Source organism: Lissotriton vulgaris, chromosome 2_1, assembly GCF_964263255.1.
Source record: "Lissotriton vulgaris chromosome 2_1, aLisVul1.2, whole genome shotgun sequence".
Taxonomy (NCBI): domain Eukaryota; kingdom Metazoa; phylum Chordata; class Amphibia; order Caudata; family Salamandridae; genus Lissotriton; species Lissotriton vulgaris.
In genome coordinates, this window is record NC_141687.1 from 1,728,412,643 (window position 1) to 1,728,428,147 (window position 15,505).

General features: G+C 43.6%; 1 protein-coding gene across 1 annotated transcript in view; it reads left to right on the top strand.

Annotated features, from left to right (window-relative positions):
* LOC147733201 (mucin-2-like) overlaps positions 1 to 15,505 on the top strand; it is a 1,190,401-nt gene that overhangs the window by 1,098,095 nt on the left and 76,801 nt on the right. Inside the window, exons 38-39 of the mRNA XM_086957735.1 lie at positions 4,943 to 5,041; positions 7,700 to 7,828. Of these exons, the coding sequence (XP_086813861.1) occupies positions 4,943 to 5,041; positions 7,700 to 7,828 (228 nt within the window). The remainder of the gene's footprint in view (positions 1 to 4,942; positions 5,042 to 7,699; positions 7,829 to 15,505) is intronic.

Here is a 15,505-nt window from a genome sequence, read left to right on the forward strand (position 1 = left end):
TCTGCCCCACTCCACCGACGTGAAAGCCCTGATGAAGGTGCAGCCATAAGATCGGGCCAAGCACCGAAAACGCGCGTCGGCGTTGTCATTTTGGATCCTGCTAGTTCTATCTTGGGTCTCCGGCTCTCTGCTGAGAAGACTCTTCAGGTTCCTTCCAATGTATCACTCTGTGAATTAATGATGAGGATGGTGTATGAACTGTGTTGCGTGTGTTTAGTTGTTGTAATGTGTGAGGAGGCATAAGTGAAGAGAAAGGATGATGTTGGATGATTGCTGAGAGGGTGAGGTGGGGCCTATATGGAACCTTGTTAATTGTGATTTGTTATCAATTTAACAACCGATGCACTACGGAACTATATACTAAAAAGAGAATAAAAATTTCTATTTTTTATACATGTGGTCTGATTAATCGTGTGGCCTGACCGTCTTGTGGTGAGCTCAATGTTGTTAATTTAAAACCTTTGGACTCCTTGCGAGCCGCTAATTTATATAATTGAGGGCAGATTGTTTCTAGTTTGGTTGCTTTTGTGAGGGATAGGACCTTCTCTTCTAGAGTTTTCGTGCTTGTCTGTAAGTGCGTCACCTCTGTCTCGGTGGCGGCGACTTTGTCTGCCATTTTATGAAGGTCCGCCTGTGGTAGGTTTACATCCACTGTTGCTGCGTCCAACTTGGGCTCAATTGTACCTTTTAAGTCTGTGATGGCCACCATTATTGCACTTAAGGAGGGTTCTGCAGTCTCCTCCGGCCCATGTTCCTGGGCTGCTGTCGTAGACTCCGGGACCGCTTATTTGTCCATCTTGTTGGTCTGCGTCCCACCTTGTCCCTTGGACTCCTATGCCACGCCCCCCGACAAAGGCACTATTAAGGGCAGACAGGAGGCTTCTGCAGGGACGGGAGTCAAAACATATGATTAATAGAGAGAAGAATAGAGAGTAAGATACCCTCAAGCAATAAATTATTGGAAATAATCACATGGTAGGGTCAATAGGACCCAGCAATGTGATACACATATATAAATAAACATTCCCCAGAAATCATACAAGTACAATAAACATGAAAGAAAATGAGGTTACTTATCTTTGTGAGCAGCAGCAACAAAGAAGAAAGACGGCTGCATGCTGATGGGCTATAGACTATAATGGAATGTTGTTTGAATTTCTATATTCTGTTCATTGTTACTGCTGAGCTGTGGCAATAAAGGAGATTTGCATAATCTTAGTCTTCGTGTCATGCCATAAAATTCATGGTGCGATAAGTACTATGAAGATCATCAAAATTATTATTTCATAGGACATGTCTGTGAGTGAGACCTTTCTTTCTAGTTCACTGTCTGGATAATTTTGTATCAGTTTTATCAGTTAAAGAAAAGTAGTAACAAACATCTAAACGAATTTGCCAATTGGGCAAGTAACCGAATTTGGGATTTAAGTGACATTTAATTACCACAGTTTACTTATCTGACACTTTATCCTAGCCCCACCTGTCTTAGCTTTTAAACACACCTACAATGCTGTGGGTGTACTGTTGTTGGGTAAGAACTGACCATCTTGGGCACCACTTTGCATGTCAGTGATATTTATCACTAATGACATGCAAAGTGGGCGTGCCAAGATGTTAGCGACTGGAAACAGTCGCTAACATCGCTATCTCCTATTAACAACTTTTGGAGATATTTGCGCTAAGGGCAAATATCTCCAAAAGCTAACACCTGCCCTGAGCAGTTCTTAGCCATGTTATCCAATGGGAGGTGGATAACATGGCTAAGAGAATTAGCTCAGTAATGCATGAATATCACTGACTTTTCAGCGATATTCATGCATTGTGGCCGATTTTTATCGCATTTGCGATAAACCTTGGTGATACCAAGGTTTATCTGCGATAAAATTCGCCGCAGCTCTGCGGTAAATTTTTGTCTCTAACCAAGCAATAGCGATAATTATCGCTATTGCTTGGTAATATGCCCCTAGATACTCTGAAGTTTTAGTAAGAAAAGTCAATATTGACAATGCCAGTAATGGCTATGGTTTGTATATTCCTAATGTATTTTTTAAGAAAGTTTTTATTGCATTATTACTGAAGGTGTTTTCTATGAATTGAGTCATTTGAATAAAATATATTTTACGACTTGCAGGTGACACAAAACATAACCAACCTATGACACTATTAGGCTAAAGACAACCAGGTCAGAACAGGAGCCCAAGACAACAATATGAATGACAATAGACCCCAGGAAGTCAGAAGTCCAACATTTGTCTGAAAGATAAACTGATTTACAAGTCAGCTCTGATCTCCATGAAAAACCTCAGCTAGTGCTGAGATAGGTACAGCAGACCAGTGATGCACCCCGCAAAGAGGCACTTTAGGTATGGTCTCTTTTCCTTATACCTCAGCATAGCTCTTGACCCCTTAGTGACAGGTATATTTTGAGCAATCATTCCTAGAATGGTAACCTAGGTTGCACTCATTGAAGAAAACTACCTTTTAGAAAGGTTTGGAAGAGTTACTTAGCCATATATCCTTAACAGATCTGGGAAACTTCCATTACAATGCGGTCATTGCATCGCACTGCTTTTCTACGCAACTGACTTTACATCACATGCCATTACAACACATGCCATTACAAGGCATGTCACTACAACGCATGCCATTAAAATGCATTATAAGGTAAGTAATGGAGATTTTTAAGTTTTAGGGTGGGTATGCGTTTTGTTTAGATGGGAATAGTAATTTTTATCCCTACAGTATCCAACACTTTCTCTACTTTTGCACTCACTGGAGTGGGAATAGTAATTTTTACCCCAACACTATCCAACACTTTCCCTACTGTTGCACTCACTGGCATGGGAAAAGTAATGTATACCCCTACGCTATCCAACACTTTCCCTACTATTGCACTCACTGGAGTGGGGATAGTAATTTTTAGGCCTTCACTATCCAACACTTGCCCTACTGTTGCTCTAAAAGTATTATGCGTTGTAATGGTATGCACTGTAATGGTGTGTGTTGTAATGGAATGTGCTGTAATGGTAGTTCTTAAAAATGCGTTGTAATGGCATGCGTTGTAAAAACATACAATGTAATGGTAGTTGTGATGTAAAAACAGCATTGTAAAAGCATGTATTTTAATTGTTTGCATTGTAACGTCATATATTCATATGTGCTACCTTTAATCACTGTGCCATTTATCTGCCAGCCGAAGGGTTGGTACCTAATAAAACAGAAGGCACTGCTGGGACTCAACCCCTGAGCACAATAGGGAACCATGTCTTCGTGCTTTCACCTGAAGAAAGGCAGACCATGGCTCCAATAACTGTTTGAATGAGTTCAGTAGGTCCAGTACAAAGGATTTGGAAAACGTTTGTTAGAGGGTTATGTACATTTTGTTAAAATGAAAAACGGACTCTAATATATGATTGCCATTTTATTGCTTCCGCCCTGTCAAATTGCGAATTTGCGCTGTAACTGGATGGATTCTATAAAACAGAGGGGCATGTTTAGAAGTCCCTTGCACCACTTTCAGGGATGTTGTGATGGTGAAAGGGCCTCACCTTATTTACAAGGCTGCTTTAAGCCAATTAACATGGCCTAACACTGCCTTGTAAATAAGGCCCCCTTTCACGCTAAGCTTAGCGAGAAAGGGGAGGGCAAGGGGTGTTGCTGTGGCCGTTCCACCTCAACACCTATTGATTCTGACACTGCCTCCTATTTACATGGCAGGCGTAAAAGGAGGCAGTGCCAGAAATAAAGCCAGAGAAAATCTTATCTTACCCTGGTGCAATGGAGAGAAATGTTTTATTTCTCCTACTTTATGCTGTTTTCATTGTGTTTCACACGTAAAATCAGCAAAAGGCCAATGATTGTTTATGTACAGAAAGGTCCCACTTCCTGCTTGTAAACAATCATTTTTTTATTGCAGTTTTGGAACCTGTGTGTGTGCTGCATTAAGCAACACACATAGAAGTTACAAAGCAGCATCTAAAGATTGGTTATGTGCAGAAAGGGGGACCTTCCTGTACATAAATAATCTTCCCCTGAACATAAACATCGTTGCACTATAGTGCAAGGGTCCCTGTGTTGGCGCTAGGCTGCTAAACTTAGCACCAGCGCTGGGGGAAACGCAGGGCGGCACCATATTCTTGTAAAAATGGTGCAGCCCCGCGGTTCAGAAGTGTCAGAGCGTGTCGTCAAACCAAGGAGGCTAAAGACATGCTCCGTCACTTGTTTGTAAATATCCCCCAGAAGGTGGAGAGATTAAGGAAGGCAATGTGATGTGTGTGCATTTCTGCGTCAAATCATTTGCTGAGCCCTGTGCTATCGAACAACCGCTTATTACACCTACCTGAAAGCATTTGTCACAAATTGATGAATTTGATTACTTTTCTGTTTTTTAGTTTGGTGAGCTCTAAAAAGATAATGCCTAAAATGGTGGTGTATACTCATTCAATCAAAGCTGATGGGGTGAATGGAAGTATTCAGGAGGTGTAGACGAGATATTAAGGCCTGCTAGGCGAGTTTAAATAGGATGTAATGTAGTTCAGACCCCATTCATTGGGCCTGCAGCTTAAAAGGGAAAGAGCTTTCTGGTATTACCTAGGGTTGCCTCACTAGCATCTAGCAGACTGTTTGCCTGCAGTGTGATAGAGCGTGAGTGCACCACTAAAAGTAAGGAGACGCCGGGGTGTAACGCAGGCCCCCATTGTACGGGGGCCCCCGAGTGGCAGGGGGGGCCCTCAGCACAGTACTCAGCCTGAAAGCTCTGGATTAAATCCGGAGCGGGGGCCCCTCTGTGTAACTTGCAGGTGGGCCCTTCGACTTTCGTTACACCACTGAGGAGACTCCTGCGTATGCTGGAGACTTCTCAAGGCCGTCCTTGTGCATTCACACCTTGTTCACAAAATGCGTAGGCTCAATAATTATATGTGTGCCAATTGCTCCCCTGCAGGGTTACATAGTGATTGAGAATGATGGTGACTGCTGTGGCTCCTGCGTCCAGGTGGCTTGTGTGGTGGAGATGGAGGATGGCACTCTGGAGGTTCACCAGGTATGTCTTCAGTCAGTTTTGGACTCATGTGTTAATAGAGCTCTTCTTCAGGGGAAGGTGAGGACGTTATAGAAAAGGGTCAGGTTAATTATGTGTCTTTTGAGTACCTCTTAAGATTTCTGTGCAAGAGGCTGCAGTACAACATTTCTATTTTCCAGCATGACTGCACTACACAGCAACCAGCATCTTTATCCACTCGACCCCTCCTGATGGGGTACAGAAAGAGCCCAAACTGCAACTAAAGAAACCTCCATAGGCCCTGATTTCTAGTTGTACTGTGCAAAGGAAACTGAATTAGCAGTGCTAAAAAGACATTTCCTGAGAGTATGTCTACTCCTGAATCGTGCAATTCACAATTACGAGTTTAACAGGTTGAATTCAGAAATACTGAGCAGACTTTTGCTGGATGAAACACTGCATGGAGTTCTGAATTCCATCTGGTTTTACGCTACCATTTCCCACCTATTATGTGCTGGGGTATTAGAGCGGGTCGGGTGATAGGGAGAAGAGTGTGTGGTGGGGTATCTGCTGACACTGCCTACAGCTGGGATCAGCTATATCTGCCTCCTGTGGTGCTGATGTTGGTGAGATGTGAGTCATCTCAGCCTGACTCTCTTAGTTACGCCTGGGCATGTGGTGCTGTAGCCATGTAGCTGACGTCAGAGGTTGTCTGTGAGCAAGATCTTGGTAGCAAGGGGATGTATCTTACTGCTTGCGGCTAGAATGTGTTGTATCTTTTGCAGCTTTGGTATGATAGACAGTTGTGGATGGTGCTGGACGGTTTTGATGAATGAACTTAGTCCCTTCCTCTGACCTCGTGCACTTCCTGCTCATGGGGTGGCGGAGGGATCAAAGGCATCAAGGCTGTGGTGGGAACTGGGAGATGCATAGGCGTTGCATTGTCTGCTTCCTGTTGCATGTTTCGTGGCAGGTGGAGCTCTTTTAGCCTCTACCTGTGTCTGCATTTACTGCTCTTTGGGGGGGCAGTATTGGAGCTGTAGAGGGTTCTGTCAAATCAGGGAACTACCTATAGAGCTATACTCGATACTCTTCAGAGGATAGAGAGTAGGTGATAGGTACATTGTCAAGGGAAGCTCCAGGGATGCTGGGTGAGAGCGTGAAGTATCACTCATGATATTACATGGGATGGGAGAGGTGTGTACTATGATCCTGCCCTAAGACCTTGCTCTCCGCAGATCCCAGCCACCAGCTCAGTCAAATTTTACTATGTGTGGTAAAATTGCACCCACTAATTCGGGAGGTAGGAACAGCACCCAGCTTGGAATGGGCAGGAATGTTATCCCTCCCCAAAGGGTACAACTCTGAGTTAATCATAATCAGGGTCTTTGTGACAAATGTTTAAGTCCTCAGAAACAAAGATCGATGGCCTAAAAGAGAGTGAGTGAATCAGACACCGAAATTCTTCAAAAATACCAGATTCTCCATCGACCCCTCTCGTGTTATAAGTTATACGCTTTCTCAATGGTGTTCCACATAATGTGGAGATGCCACTGGTTGAAACGTGATGGGTTCTGCCAAGGTTCCAAATTTGTTCTGCTAGTCATGGTCACACATCAGCTGCCCAGTCTAAAGTGACTGGTCCACCACCATGCCTGCGGGAGTTAACTTTGTATGAATCATCAATGCAAATAATGGCACACTTTCCTGGAAAGATTGATGTTTGTGCCCCAACAAGTTAGGAAGACTCACTAAGTGAGCTCTGACAATATATATCCACTCTGGAGGCACATTCCTTGCTCTCATATATGGTAGCAGATATTCTAATAGTTTTGTTTAATGGAGAGGATGTGGCCTAACAGCTAGGGCGGTCGACCTCGACGCTGGGGGACCGGGTTTGAGTCTCAGCAGGGACGCTCAAAACCCTGTAATTTTGGGCAAATCACTTAATCTCCCCATGCCTTAAAAAAAAATGTGAATATGTCCATCTGCAATACAACTGGTGCTCATGTAAAGTGCTCTGATACCTTCGGGTCTAGTTCGCGATATATAAAACTAAAAAAACCAAAAAATGTCTGACATTGGTAAAACTCACCTGAAAGCCTCCCTCCTCAAAGTGTTTCCTCCAATGGGAGTAGCAGCAATTTTGGTGGATCACTGTCACCCTAGCAGAACAATCTACATTTGTCAGATTTGTCACTGCCTCCTTGGCTATTATTTTAATTTCGCCTACTGGTAGATGCAAATCTTACAGCCAGACTCTAAGCTAGCTATAAGTATTTTCAGATGTACTGACCTGGTCAGTCCGACCATGGACAGACAGTAAACATTACATGCTTCAACCCCAGGCTATGAGGATATTCAGGCTTAGCTCAAGCTGTCACACCACCAGGCCCAAAGTGGCAATGTGCTTGCTTAACCCTGTAGGTATAAGTGCAGATTCTTTCCTGGACAGATTAGCTATACTGCCACTCGAATCCTGTCCAGAAGTGAGCCAAACCCGGAGACTTTGCATGATATATGGCCCAGGAGTATGGTAGGTTATCAAGTGGGTCAAGAGTGCCCCAGTGGAGTGCATCAACTGAGAATACAAACACCTACCTCACCATCTTATTATCTTGTATCAATGAGGGAGAATGATTGGATCCGAAATTATTGCTTTATATTGTATAAAAACTTTTTCCTGTATTTTCTCTTTAGCCTGGAGAAGTTTGGAGGGACCTCGATTCAAATTGCACGACATATAGATGTGAGCAAACTGGAACAACGTTTACCCTGGGGGAAGTAAATACAATTTGCTCTCCCTTTGTGCCAGAAATCTGCCAGCCGGTAAGTGTATTACACTTTGATCAGTCTCTCATAGAGTCATTTTTCCACAAGTTTCTTCACAGAAGAATCCTTAGGGCCAGATAGGAATAGGCTGACTTCTAACAGATTGGACATTGATGAGTGGCTTCTGAAGGTCGGAATATCACAGAGCAGATTCTAATCTGATTCTAAAAGTTTGAAAGACTCAATCAAAGTCATATATTTACATAAAGTATGCGTATAAGGGGACCTAGCCTTTGGGGCAGCAGAGGGCTTCACATGAAAAAGAACAATTGATGCAAGAGAGTAAGCTTGGTCGAGGCAAGAATAGGAGTGAAAAAGAAACAATGTTAGACATTAATATACTTTCTTACTAGATGCATGTTTCAGTATTTCTGGAAGGATAACAAGTAAGGGTTAATTCTTAGATCATCCAGAAGATAGTTCCGAAGAAGTGGTGCTTTGCATCATAAATTACAATAGGTTATTGTTCGGACACAATATGCTATTCACTGTTTCTTCTAGTTGTCAGAGGGCAGCAGTCATACTCGTGGAAAAATGATGTATTCAATATATCTGAATCGTAGGGTGGCCTAACCGGTTTTGAAATGTATAAGGCCTTGCTTTTTCTAATCAAACTAATGCAGTTATGTGGTCTGTAGTTCTCCTGCTCAGACAAAAGCTGCAATTTTGCTTGAGCATTAATTACTTCTCCCCGATACTCATTTGAGTTGTGTTTGCTGTTTCAAATGATCGTATTGTGTCCTGTGTTGTTTATAATCTATTGTTGATCCATACACTTCATACCAAACTGTTTGCATCAACCAAGAATAATTGCAACCCTAGTCTATCAAAGACAGGACTTGCAGTTTGAGGTTTTTGGATTTCTAAACTGCACTGTCCAGGTCGATTTGTTTGGTCCTAGCTTTTAACAAAGAAGAAACATTATGGGCTTCATAACAAAGTTAGTCGGAAAGCATTTTGACCTACTCGGTGTAGGGAAGGTTACCAACCAAATAGGATTCGAGGATTCCGACCTATCGATTGCGAATTTTTCCAAACACCGTTCCGTCGGACACCCATTGATTTCAGTGGGAGTGTGTGTTCTGACTGAATACATAGGCTCCCATTAAAGAAAGGGGTGGTTGCGGAAAACCTTGCACCCTGTGGCTGGCACCTCATTGTGCCTGCCACACTCTGCTTGATTTCAAAGGGGATCCCTTGGGTAACTCCATGGACCCCAACCGGAGGCCTCTGGGTGAAGAATGGCCTGAATCAGATTCCGACAGTCGATCCGTGTCGGACAAACTGATTCAGACAGACTGTCCAAATCTAACATTGCGATCTCTCGGTGTAGGGAAGGTTACCAACCAAATAGGATTCGAGGATTCCGACCTTACGATTGCAAATTTTTCCAAACACCGTTCGGTCGGACTCCCATTGATTTTAGTGGGAGTGTGTGTTCTGACTGAATACATAGGCTCCCATTAAAGAAAGGGGTGGTTGCGTAAAACCTTGCACCCTGTGGCAGGCACCTCATTGTGCCTGCCACACTGTTCTTGATTTCAAAGGGGGTCACTTGGGTAACTCCACGGACCCCAACCGGAGGCCTCTGGGTGAAGAATGGCCTAAATCAGATTCCTACAGTCGATCCGTGTCGGACAAACTGATTCAGACAGACTGTCCAAATCTAACATTGCGATCTCTCAGTCGGAAACGCGGTCCATAGAGCCATACAAACCTACTCCGACCAACTCAGTTTCTCCAAATGAACCACCAAGTAATTTCTCCTAGATGAAGCAGAAGTATATCAGGACATTTCCCACCTACTAGAAGCCTAGTCAGGTGGGGTAGAAGCACCCTCTATCTCATCCCCCCTTGTTAAACCCCAGATTCACGCCGTGGATGCTGGCCCTTTTGTGGTGCAAAGGAGTGGTCCACAATCCAGATGTTCAGCCCTGCCGCCAGGGATACAGGAACAGAACCTGAAACAGAAACAAAGTTGACAATCTGCACACTTGCTTACGCCAACCTCCCTTCCACTGACATATCTCTGAAAGCAATTAATAACCACCTACCCAGCTCCAAGAAGCTCCCTCATCCCCAACCCCTCTAGCTTGCATCCGTAGCTACACTGATCCTGAAAGAAATGAGTCCCAAACCCTCTTGGGATCAAGCCAATCAACAACAGAGCTTTGCACAAAATAGACAGCAGTTGGAAAGATGTAACTGGTGTACCATCCTGGGGCCTAAATACATTCCCCTCAATAGCTACATCTGGCAACAATGTACCAGGCAAATGTCCACTAGACAGTAATATCTCAGGAGAACGCTTTTGCCTCTTTCCTTTCATCAGTCTTAGACTTGTACAACAAAACATGTAAGCCTTCCTCACGCAACACACATCTTCCCATAGGAAACCTGCCCCCCTCCCCGCCCTCCCCCCAGTAGCTCAGATACCCAGAAAGCCCCTAAAAACATCCATGACATCAGGGTTGAAAACAAAGCTGTCTCACTATTGTTTGTGCAAGCTCTGGGAAAGGACGTAAGTATTTCATTCAAGCTATCCAGGGTCAGAGGCCTCTATATGTGGTCACCATGCCCCTCTTCCCTTGCCCAACCATCCAAAATCCTTTTCTCTGGTTTGCCAGCTTAGGGGGTGTAGCCCCGTAAGAGCTAGTATATTAATGCAATACCTGACAGCTCTCTGAAACGGTTACCTTTGACTGGCCTTTCTCTATGAGGGAGAGTATAACTTACACAACATTTTCTACCCTCTCCCATTCCCTGGCTAAAAATTCAGTCCACGCCTGATAGTAGGCCCTCCTCCTGGAAATTGCTAATGACTCAACTACCATTTGGAGCATCCTCTTTCTCTCTCTCCCAGAGACCGAAGCTCCGGGGACATCTGTGTTCACACTCAAACTGCCTCCATGGCCAGCCCATGGAACGTCTCCCACTGTGAACGAAACAAATCATCAACAATGTAATTGTCCACACCGGGCATGCGTTGAGATATAAAAGAATTTAACGTCTCAAGCAGTGCAATACAAAAACTCTCAGCAACTGCCACAACTGTGGCTCCCTGGCGAACTGCCTGTTAACTACATGTTGTTGACTCTGAGAAAAACGCTCCTATGTGCCAGATGTCTCCCCCATAGCACTACTACCTAGGAGAAAAATTCTAGGGAGGCAATGCTAATCCTGCCCTCTTTCCATATCTCACACCAACTTTCTGTGTACTACTGACCTTGACAATATAAACCAAAGCTACAACCTCCTGCTGCGTCTGAAAAGATTTCTGCGTCCCATTTCACTCAAAGCTGCTAATGGGATCTCATTGAAGGCTTGTAAAAAGGCCCTCGACCTTCTCAGATCATCCTTAAAACCCGCTGACAACCTGATATGATGAGGTTTGGGCAGTCCAGAGAAAGACAAACCTAGTCTTCTATAGCAAGTTCTTCCTGCTCTCACTACTCTGCAGGGGAAGTTCACATGACCCAGATTTACCTAGCATTGTGTTCCACAAATTCTGCATAGTACGTTTTTTCTCTGCAAGCAACCGGGCCTCCATGGTCGTTGAATTGATCTCAATACCCAGAAAAGACAGTACTGGGTCTAACCGACTTCTCTGAGGCAAATGGAACACCCACGTCACCCATGAGTTCCTGGACGTTTTTCAGCAAGCGCTGGCAGTCTCTGGAACCAGGACTACCTACAAGAATCATCTAAGTAATGTGTCATATGGTCATGACCTGTGTATCAATGAATAATCACTAAAGTAGTGTGCTAAAGCACCTGAATACAGTACAAGAAATGGAGTGACCCCTTGGGAGCTCTTTATCCATGTACCATTGACCTTTGAAATGGATACCCAGCAGTAGGACATCAGCAGGGTTCATCGGCAACAAATGGAATGCAGACTTGATGTCACTCTTAGCCATCAGTGCCCCATGCCCCCCCTTTTTCCACTAATGCCAAGGCCACATCTATAGATGACTATGTCCCTGAAACATGTGCAGTTGGAATGAAATCCTTAACTGACTTTCCTTTGGGCCATGAAAGGTGCTGAATTAGCCTAAACTGCCCATGTTCTTTTTCGGGTATCACTCTGATGGCGGACACAATGAGGTGTTCCATAGGCAAATCGCCAAAGGAACCTGCCATCCTACCTTCCTGAATCTTTTGCTTAGCTTCTCCCTCACCACTTGGGCATGTTAATTCCCTGAATTCAAATAAGCAGCCCAATGTCACACCCTCAGGCCATTGTAACAAAAACTGAAACCGTCTGTAAAGCCTTGTAGCATTAAACTAGCATCATCAGTCCTGTCATAGTCTGAGAGGCAATATGCATATAAGCCCTTCTCTCCAGATCTGTGTCCCCCCCTACTTGACCTGAAGCACATTGCACAGCCTATCTGTAGCTGGTTGTATAACTGGCCCTGCCTGCACGAAAGCAGGTCACTAATGGGTGTCTACTTTTGCACTTCAAGTACTCATCTCAGAACTTACGAAGTTCCCTTGTACAAAGTAATTTATTATAGTCCGAACAGGCCTCACCTTAGCTACCATGACCTTTGATTTAACCCCCAGCCCTCCCCGGGTGGGCCAGATCTGAATAGGCCTATAAAAAAATGGCGACCTACTAACCTTAAAAATGGTTTTGCTGGGCTCATGGTGTGCTGCCATAAGTCTGTGTACAGTTCCCCCCATTGTGCATATGGATCCAATGCTATACCAGCACTGAATTCCTCATTGTACTGGGCCCAAGCATAGCCCTTGTAATTCAACTATGCTCACCTGATATCATCTATGTATGTAAAGAGTGCCACTAACTACTCTTGTACTCTTCACAGTACACACTTGCGTATATGAGAAATGCCATAGTTCAATTCTCTAATGTCACTGGCACTCTCGGCCATTTGGCTAACTCTAATTCTCCCTCCTTAGAACTTTCCTTGGAGCTCAATTCCCTATGGAGGAGTTTCTGTATTTCAACATTCTTCCCTTCAAAATCATCTCCTTAGTGGACTGCTTGAGGACGGCGTGACAACTTTTTATGTATCCTTGTATGGCAATTTCTTGAACGTCATTTCTTTGCTTTCCAGCTTATCACCTTAGTCCATTTTTGTGTTGCTTTTTTGATTCCCCGAAGACCCTGTACCTACGTCCTTGTCAGTGGCCTTTTCCCAGTGTACTCGCCTCGAATATGTTCCAATTTCTTGTCTTTTGACCTCCTGCTGACTATCCCCTTCCTTCAGTATGACTTTGTCGGTGCACACCATGTGGTCCTCGTTACCCACAGCAGTGTACCACATGTATAGATCTTTCCTTTAGAGGACCTCCCCTCTGTCCTGAGGCTTCCTAGCCTCCATCCCAATAATCTTTTGGCTGGCCTTCCTGTTTTCTTGAGACTCCCTAACCCCAACCCCAGTGGACACCATCCTTTGGCAGCTCACCCTTTTTTTAAGCTCATTAGCCTCTACCCCTGTAGACACTATGCGAGACTTGTGTGGCCCATATTTAGGTATCTTATCTGGTGCCAAGGTTGGTGCCCGCTCCACCATCATCTGTTGCCGCCAGTTCCTGTCCCATCCTCCTGGGTTATCCTGGGCAACTGGATCCTGTACCACACTAGAAGTAGATAGGTTAGAATACCCTCTACTACACCTTCTTTCCACCGATGGAGAACTTCTTCCAACACCTCATTATCATTGCTCAGTTCCCCTTCCTCCAAACATTACTCTTCATATTCAAGCATTGACTGCTCAGTCTGTGCCCTATAATCTTTGAGTGCAGCTTTGTCTACCGGCTTCTGAAGGGGCTCATCCACGTGCAAAATAGGCTCCCATATTAACCTTCTGGGGGGTAGTTCCTTTCTAGTGATACAGGATTCATAGTCCCGTAGTCCGTCCTGGCGGAGCATGGTCCATCTCCCTCCGCCCATTGCACTGCCGAGGTCACACCAGACCTTCTTGTGGCCATGATCTTAACATCCCCCGACGGATTTCAGTTAGTGCTTTCTTTTCTTCTCAGTGACATGGAGCCACACATGGTCCAGTGTGCTTGCCAAAAACTTATGTGGGTAAAAAATCCTAGGACATCAGCAAGGAAAATGACCAATTATTCCAAAACCAGTGGTGTGAAGAAGGAAAGAAAATGGACTGTATGCAAATATATATTTAATAAGTATGAATAAAAATCATATAGAAAAACAAACTATATGATAGGGTAAAAGTATAATCCATAAAAAACAGACACAGGTATTACAAATCAATACATATCCTATAAATCATACACATTACAGAAAACAATACATTCACATAGGTTAATGGCATACAAAGTACTAGAGGTTTAATCATTAAAAACTCCACGCGCGTTTTGGCAGAAAACCGCCTTCTTCAGGAGTCTCTGCTGATATTATTGATATATTTTTTAGAAGCTGGTGATATTTTCATGTATATGTATAGTCAGAGCCACTTGATAAAGGCTAATACCTGGATAAACACTGACATCATCATAATTTCAAATACGATGATCCTGTACAACCGCAAGAAGGGTAAGGCCGAGGTTGTGGAGCGATCTCTACGTCAGCATAAACAGAGATACTATGGAATTCTGGTGCAGGTATATAAATTCATACAGGGAATATCAACATCCGCAATGGGCCAAACGGTTCGTGACTTGTATATTCAAGAGAATACATAAAATATGTTTTTTAATCTGTACTCTATGGATAGGGGTTAGGTTCATACCTCTGGCTGGAGGTATCTACGTGACGTGACGTCTTGCCCGTGTTGGAGCAGCACCATCCTGCTGGCCATAAGATTCCTTCCTATGTAAGTTTTGCAATATCAGGTACCGGCAGACGCTGTTTGAACCTACCCCCTATCCATAGAGTACAGATTAAAAAACATATTTTATGTATTCTCTTGAATATACAAGTCACAAACCGTTTGGCCCATTGCGGATGTTGATATTCCCTGTATGAATTTATATACCTGCACCAGAATTCGATAGTATCTCTGTTTATGCTGACGTAGAGATCGCTCCACAACCTCGGCCTTACCCTTCTTGCAGTTGTACAGGATCATCGTATTTGAAATTATGATGATGTCAGTGTTTATCCAGGTATTAGCCTTTATCAAGTGGCTCTGACTATTCGTATACATAAAGATATCACCAGCTTCTAAAAAATATATCAATAATATCAGCAGAGACTCTTGAAGAAGGCGGTTTTCTGCCGAAACGAGCGTCGAGTTTTTAATGATTAAACTTCTAGTACTTTTTATGCCATTAACCTATGTGAAGGTATTGTTTTCTGTAATGTGTATGATTTATAGGATATGTATTGATTTATAATACCTGTGTCTGTTTTTTATGGATTATACTTTTACCCTATCATATAGTTTGTTTTTCTATATGATTTTTATTCATACTTATTAAATATATATTTGCATACAGTCCATTTTCGTTCCTTCTTCACACCACTGGTTTTGGAATAATTGGTCATTTTCCTTGCTGATGTCCTAGGATTTTTTACCCACATAGGTGATTACCCTGCCCTAGGTGTCTGTATTGATACCCAGGGGGTCCTTCTTTTTCTTGCACTTGCCAAAAACTTTCCATGTTTCATCTCCTCACCTGTCATCTACCTGTGCACTCATCCTACTGATTTCTGGGTCTCCCACATGCAGT